The sequence below is a fragment of the Anopheles aquasalis genome, chromosome 3, assembly GCF_943734665.1.
Source record: "Anopheles aquasalis chromosome 3, idAnoAquaMG_Q_19, whole genome shotgun sequence".
NCBI lineage: Eukaryota > Metazoa > Arthropoda > Insecta > Diptera > Culicidae > Anopheles > Anopheles aquasalis.
The window spans coordinates 67,013,549-67,023,548 of NC_064878.1; the positions used below are offsets into that span (position 1 = coordinate 67,013,549).

Sequence of the window (10,000 nt, forward strand, 5' to 3'; positions counted from 1 at the left end):
TTTATGATAAAAAATGATGAAATGTTTGATGAAAAAAACTGTAACTAATGTTCAATCTAATTTCACGTGCCGTTTTCGTAGAATATGGAGCCACCACCGATGGGAAAACCCCACGGAAAAACGTGGTCAGCTTCAGCAAAAAATATATTATACTAAAGACGAGAGTAAAAGAGAGGAAGGAGGATAGAGTGAACGAAAGTCGAGTCAGCAATCCAAGAGGTGCACAACATACAACACGCCACGCACTTTGCATAGGTGGCGTATAGTGGTCGATCGAGGAAATGCTGGATTTTCCGCCGTTTTTTTACTCTCCATCTTCTACGAACATCCTGCCCGAGGCGCTTGGAAGCCGAGAACCGAGCGGTTGCCCATGCTTATGCTGCGCCACGCCACGCACTCGGGTGTACGTTGGGTTTGCGTTCAATCGTATAAAAGCGTTTGCTCTGCTGCTGAAGTGCTCAGTACTCAAGAAGCCATTGTTGCAGACTGATGGTTAGTTGCTCAGTAGTGAACGATCCCGGCACATTGAAGAGTTGTGATAGTGAACTGGTTGATCATTGCTATAGCGGTTCTCTGTTAGTAGATTTTGCTGCGCTAAGCCTTCGCTACAATATTTTGTTTCAATAATATTCAGGTAAGGAGTGGTTAAGAATATTATGTTAACAAACAAATCTCTTCCGAAAAAAGGGCTTGTTAGTCATTCACACGACAGTTATACACAATAGTGCGAAAGGTGTAGCGAGCCAGCGGAACTGCAAGTCATAATTAGTAATCGTGAAGTGAAACAATTTTCTCCGGAAATGATTACACGAAACTGTAAGCGTTGATTAAGTGTTGCGTGCTAAGCGTTGCTTGGTTTGGTTGGTTTTTTCTTGTACAACAAGCGCTCATATCAACAATAGAAGTGGGCTTGGCTACCAGGAGAAGGTAGAATAGAATAGCCTAAAGCGCAACAGCCTCAATTTGCTACACGTTTCTGTTGAAAAGCAAATGTTCAGAGAAGATTCGTTTTTTAAAATTCTTTATTAAAGCATTAGGTTCTTAGCCAGCTCAAAAGTCATTGATATCACAAAGATGCACAGCGATGAAAGCCATTCTGCCATTTGCTCGTGAAGTGCGTATCAATAGGTGTGCGGAATGGTATTCGAAGAAATAAAAAAAAATCCTTTCGTTTTAAAAGCTTTTAGCCGTATCTGAAATGGCCGTCCAGCTCAGATCAGACCATGCTAGCTACTCTATTGCACCCTCGAACGAACTAATGCACCTGTTGGAGGAAGAGTGTGTAACGTTCGTATCCGTCTATGAATCAGATTTAATAATTCTCATACGTGTCAATTAATAGTTCAGCATGTGTCAATGCTTCATACGCACATCTTTTACAAATTCGGCCCATGCCTAGTCCCATGAAACGCTCATCGTCCATTGCTCGGAAATAAAGAAGCAATAGGAATGATTTTTTGCGAATTTCATAGGTTTTTAAAGCCTAATGGAGCTCTACATCTCTCTCCATGAGTATTGCTCGGTTTTGCGAAGTAAATGTTGGACAAGAGTTCATTAACTTAAAATTTAAACAACATTTCCATTCCTTCCACTTGCCCCTAGCGTACAATACACGATGGCACACGAATCTAACAGCCAGTTCAGCCAAACCATTGATTAAGCTGCCACCAACGCAAAACGGAATGCGGCTTATTTTTTTTGTGTGCTGTGAAGAGATTTATCTCGCTGTTTACGAGCCTCGTAAGATTTCAATCATAAATGGTGGCGAGATGCTGGATGGAGTGTGGAACGATAAAGTCAAGAGAAATAATACCTTTACTGTCCTGCTCTGTCCTCATGGTGAAAGGATTCGGTAGAAGCTTCACATCCTTTTGGTACATCCAACCTACCGTTTGTCATACGTGCCACAGTTGCAGCTCGTAAGGTGTCGTGTGAATGCTGAAAAGAGATTTTCGTTCCACTTCACCAACGTGCTTATTAGGGGCCGGGGAAGGGGTATGATTTACTTACCAAAATGTACGACGCGGATCCGCTCGTAGATCTCACAACATGTAGAAGGCGTCCACGTGTTGTTTTTTTTTGGCTATTGCTCATCTTTTGGAATGTTTAAATATGAGAAAAATGGGGAAAATTCGGTATTCTTTTTTGCTGTTGCGTACCATGCGCCTCCATCGACGCTTTCGTTCTGCTAATCTAGTCACAATCGATAGCCGTGTTTAACTTATGTTTCAGCAGCTATTTTTTCGCTAAATTGAACTCATGTTCATTTCCATCACAACATTCCAAACCTAATGGCCCCTCTAAAAACCGCATAATTCGATGTGACCACGCCACGCACGCGGCTAGGCACTCCCAGCACTCCCAACAGAACGCGTTTTGCATTACCTTAACGTCGCATAAACATACAAATTCCCACTTGGAGACTTGGCAATAATAATCCACCTGTTGTTGGCGGTGTCACCGGACGCCAAACCTCGCTCGGGGCTTTTACGATCTCTCGCTTCGCTTTCATACTGTAGAGGCGTAAAAAGAACGACCGTCCCATCGGGGACCTGTTGCGTGTGGCGAAGCACACACCGAAGAGTAACTCTCAGAAATGCAACATCAGCATCGGTGAAAGGAATCTCCCTTCGCTGACCACGAAGGGGGCCTTCGGGCCATCATCATCATCATCGAATGGTAGGGTCCAAATATTGAGTTATTTATCTTCGATACGAGAAGTGGAATCGGCATCACAATCACTGTCACTCCGGCTATGAAATGTCAGGTCACCACCGCGGGCGTATCGACACCTCACCACCTATCGAGCTCTATTTGCTTACATTAAATCCCACGCAATGCGTTAAGAGGATCCCAAACCATACAGCAGCACTAGCAGCATCCGCCGCCGCCTCCGATCGATTGAAGTTGCCAAACAGTGACACGCGTTCCAGTGTGCCGCTTCCGGAAGACGGGAGACTTGCTGTTTGCTCTTCTCAAACGGTCCAACAGAAAGCAACGAACCTCCCTTTACTCTCGCTGGCAATTCCCAGGAACGGACGATGGGTGAGATTTGATTTATTGTTGCTTCCAAGCGGACACACATCACCTGGGAAAGGAAGAGATAGATTGAGAGAGAGAGAGCGGGCGGCCCGCAAGGCTCGAGTGATTGATTTGATTTTTGTGAATTGCGACCACCGATGGGTGGTGCTGGTGGTGTTCATGCCGTTGTCGATGACGGCACTATCGAGCGACAACCATGTCGACGACGTGCTGATAATGTGATAAAAAAATAATCATTCCAAGCACCGATCCCACCGAGGACTGCTCACGATAGTTTTGTGACCGCTTTCCAGTCGCTCCGACAGTAGATACTATTGATAGCGAGCAAAAGGTTAATCACTGAAACTTTTGTCGACTGTATCTAATCCGATTATCTCGTCTCACATCGGAAACAATCAGTTATTCATACTGAAGAGAAACATTTGAAAAATGATTTGGAATCGAAGCTCTTCTGTGTAAACTCTATATAATCCTGCCGATGTGAAGAGTCACGCTCTCTGTCTCGTGTGAATAATTGATCAAGAGGATGACGCATTTTTTTGGCGCATCTTTCGGCTTCCGAGTGTGTAATAGGATAGTCTGCTTCGATATGCATGCGTAATGTGGGAATCAAAATGGGTGTAGGTGCTCTTGTGCCGAAATGAACTTTTCCGGATTTAATTTCAATCGAGAGCAACAAATGAAACCACTGAATGTTCCGCTACGCGGTACTTGCGATATTTGGCCGATCGAAGTAAATGGTAAGATGAGACGGGCTTTAGCCGCTTTGAAGAGGAATTGTTTGTAATTGGAAAAATGGTTCCAGTTAAATCATGAATGAATTGAGCAAAACAAAAGCCCACAAGCTCGTTCGTGAGAAGCAAATCAATTGGCCATCAATGTCCCACGTTGTACTATGCTCAGCTCAGCACGAGACGAGTCGTTCGGTCTGGTCCCGGATAGATGGATGATTTACGGAAGCAACCGAGCCTCACGATCGCCCTCGACTTCCCCTTGCTTGTCTGTTATAAAAACCGTTGTCCATCGAACGGCACCCAACTACCAGGAGGAATGGAATTTATGCTCCTGTTGAATGAAATTTTCATTTGCATCAACAATAAATCATGCACGTGGCCGGAACGAACTAGTTTCTGTAGAGGAGAGAGTGGAATAGAAAAACAGCGCGGAAAGCTCAACTTGTCACTCACCGGTTTGGTATGCGAGCATCGAAACAAGGATCAAACTCTACTTACACCAACTAATGATTAGTTTAGCGCATCCACTCGACGAACTACCGGAAGCTTGCTCGCGGTCGGTTGACCCTCGACTCCGCAACGGCTTTACGGTGAACGAGGTGACCATTTGAAAGCCAAGGAACTGCTACCCCTTTAGAGTGAACGGTTCCATGAAGCCACACACCAAATTATATTATCAAGCATGTGTGAGCACTCTACGCGCGTGGTGCATTAGCTCGAGTGTCTGAGCAGGTCACCGCTTCTGCTGCTGCTGTGTCTTGAGGAGTGGAATGTTATAAAAAATGATTGTCTTTTCCGCTCTGATACTAAGCTATTTATGGCATTGACACTGTGTGTTGGGCATTGGAAAAGGAGACCCAAGGTGAACGTTACTGGTGGTTCAAGTGCATCCTTCTTAGTCCACGACCACCTGGAGAAGAGAGAACCGGATGAAACGATAGTTTAGTAAACCGGAATTTTCTAATCAATGGTTCTAGCAGCAGCCTCTGCGGTGTTATCAACATGTTTCACTTCATAAAAGGTCTTGAGTAAAATAGGAAAGAAAGAGGAGCAGTTTAAGCCGGTAACTATTTAATAAAATATGTCTCTATTGAACTAGGGAACAGTAACACAATCCAGTTACTGCCCTGTTATAAGTTATGGTAGCAATACCGTTGGTCAATTAGGGGCTTACCCATCGGGCCAATGAAAGCGACAATTCATTACCTCCGAAGGAACAATTAAATGACCACAGTGTAGCGGAAAGTGTCCCAGTAAACTAGCCCCCCCCCCCCCTTTCAGCTGACCGCCATCATCAGCATCGTTTATGGCGAACCTTCCTTGATGAGACCTTCGGGAGCCATCGTCAACCGTGACATTGGCCTTTTACCGGTTTCCTCCGGTCGCGAGAACAAACTGTGCTTCCTGTGATTCCTAATTGATTCTTACGTACACCATCGGATCGCACAGGCACCGGCAACGGCACCGTCACGCGGTTTACCTTTGTGGCCGTGTCCTGCTGTTGGCCTACGCTACTTACGGTACCACTGAGGTCAGAGTGACGTGTTGCTTTAAGAATGAAACTGAAGATCGCAATAGTTGACCGTTTTACAGTGGATGTACCAGCACTTTCTATGGAAGGTGAAAAAGAAACTGAGGAAGTAAAAGGATTTCACTTCTCGCTGATAGCTCAGTGTTATCCTTTGGGCGAGAGCTGCATAAACTGTTATTTCTCTCCAACTATCGGACCGGAGTGCTATTCGCTTTGATGGTACTCACGCTAGTGATGCATTAGGCGATCCACCGGATATCCTGCATGTGTTCAAGGACCCTTTTCAAGCAGACGTGGCACACACTGAACGAGATGGATCTATTGATGGAATATGTGCTTCGGAGAGGCAATTTATCGATTGTTAAGAACCGCTAACAATCATAAAAATGTTGCGACAAAGTTAGAAAATCATTTAAACAACATGAGGTCCACACTTTTTGTGAAGCGATGTTTTTAAACATTGAATTGACCCGTAACGGAATATGGTCAACCTTTCTGCTCTTATTTGCATTTCTTCGTTCCAGCTATCTTAGCTTTACCATACCGCGGGCACATTGCTTGCCTTTGGGATCTTGTGTATTCAAAAATCGGTTGATAGAGGTACGCGATTCAATAGCCATCATGGGTTAATGATATGGAAGGATGCTCTTGTAATTCGATTAGCTATTCCGTCCTATCTCGCTACTCTCAGGTGTGCGTAAGCAGCATGGTGGGCGATGGGTGGTTGTTGGCTATAAACAACTCCTAAATAAATTATCCATAATTCCGGTGGCAACGGATCCAGGTTATCGCACAATAAGCTTACGGTTTTTAGGAGAACCAATCCCAAGCAAAAAATAAAAGCGAAATTTATGGTAGCCTTGTTCAACTAGTAATAGAGCTGCCGCTGTTCAAGTGCTGTGTTTAATGAAATTTTCATTGAAAGCTTCGATACCAAAGCCAGAAAAGTGCATGCCAGCGAGAATTAACGATGTGACCCTTTAAAGCGAATGCCCAAACTCATTCCATCATCCAGGAAGCTTCACAATAACACTCCGAACAAATCAAACCTTAACTCTTTCCGCAACCACCTCGATACCGTGCCGTTGCTGATGGATTAATGCTAAATGCCGCTATTTACGTACGTGAGAAAATTAATAGTCCCGGCGCTCCCCTCTTCAACCAGCACACAACCGCAACCGTGAAACCGTGGGATCTATGGGGCCATGTTTGGAATAATTTTACTGAAAATCCCCTCGTTACAATTGTCATCCGGTTAACCGGCACTACGTGAAGCAACAGGAATCCTTTCCCAAATTACTGACTTTCAGCTATCAAGCAAACCTACCCGGCCGGCTGACTGATCGTAAAATATCGCTTTCAGCAGGGCGATAAACTTTTAAATTAATCCATTTCATCCATTCACCGACTGCCCTGCGATTAGTGTAATTAGTTTAAAAACCATGGACTCTAGAAAAGGGGTGGCCGTGCCGTGTGACTACCGGGTCATATGAGGGAAGCATAAATTTGGAAATCACCTCCCTTTGTAGCGACTTCATGGCGAGGGATGTTATACTTCTTTTTCCCTGTTCCCTGTATCCTATGCCATTTATCCCTTTTCGGAGGTCACACAAGCTAATGTTTGGTGTATACCGTGCGGTAAGCCCTGGTGAGCTTGTTGCGGTTGAGAAGAGCACAACATTATCGTGAACAACGTTGTGAGATGGCGGAGGCTGTCGGCAGGCATCACGACCATCAGAGCCGGTCGTTGGTAACAAATCCCACTATTTTACGTGCTGTCCCGTTAACATCACAAGGTGGCACAATGTGAGTGACAAAAGGGAATCGAGATTCAACCGCTGGCCATGTGCTTCATTGTTGCGAAAAGGGGGGGAGAAAAAAAACCACGACTTCGAAAATGGCACCTCAAAAAACTACAATTTTATCAACATTTGCCTCGCCTGGGGTGGTCATTTGCATTTGCGGTTGGTCCAATTTGAACGAACAGCGAGACGATTAAAAGACACTTGGCAGACACGTTAGCAGATGGAGAACCCAATTTATTTTCTTGAATCAACAAAAACACCTTTTACGCTCCGCAACAAAGCACAACAATCGTATCCTGGAACGATGGTTTACTACCTCCGCTCTGTGGCATCGGTAGTAACATCAATTTACTTCAGTCTGCCGAGCGCTTTCGGAGCAAAATTAGAAGCGCATCGTAGCGGAAAAGAAGCGAGAACCAATCTGCTCCGGGGGTGCATTTGAAGCACCAATTTATGGACCGTTGTGTAGAGCTTATTCACACTTCAATACCAACGAGAGAGCACCTATTTGATTATGGTTTCACTAGCCTTTCCGAGTTTTCCCTTTGACCCACCAAATTAATCAACATGCACGCGATGCATAAAGTTGAAGGAAAAATGCAACATCAAGTCCCGGGCAGCATCATGCGAGCCACGTGAACCTCTACAGCATGCTTCCACTGTTTCATTAAATTGAAACGGCTCATAATTGAATCTCGTTTTAAATGAGATACTGTGGCTTCCCGGTTGTGCCCAATAGTTTCTAACAAAACGAACGTGCTTTTTCGTGCTTCGGCTGGTCTCTCTAAATCGGATTTCACTTACTGGTGGCTGTTCCATGCATTCAAGAATCCATATGCATGTGATTATCGGTGAAAGAATCCCGTTAAATGAGTCGGAAAAATGACACTACGCCTACACTAGATGGGTGTTTGTCGGGCATGCTAATATGCTGCCTCATTTGGGCTCCCTCGGTGGCCATGCCAGACACTCTTGCCGGTAGGCAGTGGAGGTGTAAGAGTACTACTTAATTGTTAGGTGGCTTCCAGGTTGATCTCATCACCATCACCATCGTCATCAATTGGCATCGGGAGCAATCAGCTGCTGGCGTCACCGCTGCTTCGGCTATTGTCGTAATTGGTGTTCTACACTAAATGGGCTCTCCGTGGGATTCACTCCTTTGCCAGCTGCTAGAACGAGTCGGTTCATCGTCGCAGAAACTGCGGAGAGGATTAGGCATTATTTCCGGAAAACATGTTCGAGATCCCACCCTCCAATGTGTGCTCCATAAAATTGCATTTAACCTAGCTATTAGCACTCCGCATGATGCCTGCGCTGAGAACAAACAAGCTCATGAAATTGATTCCAATCGCAATTAACCGCAACGAGGAGTTTCACTTAATCTGCATCTCTTTGGATGTTTTCCTCTTTGTTGCAGGTGAACGAGAGCAGAAGAAAGATGCATCCGCTAGCACCCTACGCATCGTCCATCTACATCATCGGATTGATCCTGATCCTGGCTTCGGTGGCCCACACCGACCCAATGGTGGACGGTGGTGGTTTGTACGGCGATAATAAACGTAATTGCGGCCATCTTACCATCCTCACCTTTACTCATGTCCATTTTTTTGTTTTATTTGCTTTTCACCTGCGAAACTATGAAGACCCGCGAAACTATGAAACCCACTACGCAATCTCTAATCACCTGTGTTGCACAGTATGAGTTTTATGGTCGATTCATGTCGGGCCGGGAGTTCATAAAGCTTTATGGTTGGTGGAGTGCCAATCGTCCATATCATTACCAAGGGCAGGTCGGATTTATCCGTTGCGATAAAACGATAACGCTATCATGGAGAAAAGGAAATGGAAATAATCGCGTTTCCGGGTTATCTTCTCGTCCACGCTGCGTTCTCGGCTTGTATTTTGATACTCTTTGAGCATAAAACTCTTCGCGGTTTATGCTGCTCATAGCGGGCGCGTTGCATCTGGTGGAGAAGATGATAATATTGCGGTCCTTGTTACATCAAAGCCCTTTTACATTGTTTGATATTGTTGCCGCTTAACCCACTTTCCATTCCTTTTCAACAATAGATGCAAGCGACAAACGGCCCTTCTTCGTTGGCAGCCGGTACGGTCGGTCGCAGGTGTACGGTGCCAAGGATTTGCGGCAGGTCAATGTGGTCCCACGGAACGATCGTTTCTTCCTTGGTTCGCGGTATGGAAAGCGGTCCGATTTGACGAAGGAAATCGAGTCCGATAGCAATAACGGAGTGGATCTAACCTATCTTGCCTGTCTGCATACGGGCGTTTCCAATCTGTACCGATGCTACACGTATGCTCGCCCATTTTAGTCCTTTCCTAATAATCCAAATTGAACGAAAATCTTCTTTCAGCCGCGATTCGGCCTCATTGCATGGACAACAGCAGCAGCAGCAGCAGCCAGAGCACGGTGATCTGCAGGAGCCGAATCAGCAGCAGCTGTTTCATCAGTTCACCGAAAACTCTGACCTGCTGGGGGAAAACTAATCACGATCACTCTTGCGCCCAATGAGTAGAAGGGAGGGTCCGTTTCTACTTTATATCTTTACATCACCTTCATCCTAACTAACCTGAACCATTTCTCGCTTTGCCAATGTAAAGACAAACTATAATACAAACCAGTTCAATGTGGAAATCCTTATCCTTTCGGCACAGACATGATCCAATCGTACACACGAGTAACGGAGAGACGGAACAGGGGCTAGGGGAGACATCAGTACTTAAGGTGCTAATCTAAAACCAAATAAAAAGAAGATAGGTGGACACGGACGGAATGGGCGTTGGGCATCGGGTGAAAAAGGGTTTCAGTTTTCACGGGCGTTCGGACGATGGACATTCGAATGGAGGTCAATGTAGGGAATACTACACCA

The 10,000-nt window shown here is 45.3% G+C and overlaps 1 protein-coding gene across 1 annotated transcript in view; it reads left to right on the forward strand.

The window, feature by feature from the left end:
* The first annotated feature begins 482 nt into the window (after positions 1 to 482).
* LOC126575410 (RYamide neuropeptides) overlaps positions 483 to 10,000 on the forward strand; it is a 9,827-nt gene continuing 309 nt past the window's right edge. The window contains exons 1-4 of the mRNA XM_050236097.1: positions 483 to 634; positions 8,530 to 8,671; positions 9,183 to 9,423; positions 9,485 to 10,000. The exon at positions 9,485 to 10,000 is cut by the window's right edge and continues 309 nt beyond it. Of these exons, the coding sequence (XP_050092054.1) occupies positions 8,551 to 8,671; positions 9,183 to 9,423; positions 9,485 to 9,617 (495 nt within the window). The 5' untranslated portion in view covers positions 483 to 634; positions 8,530 to 8,550 and the 3' untranslated portion in view covers positions 9,618 to 10,000. The remainder of the gene's footprint in view (positions 635 to 8,529; positions 8,672 to 9,182; positions 9,424 to 9,484) is intronic.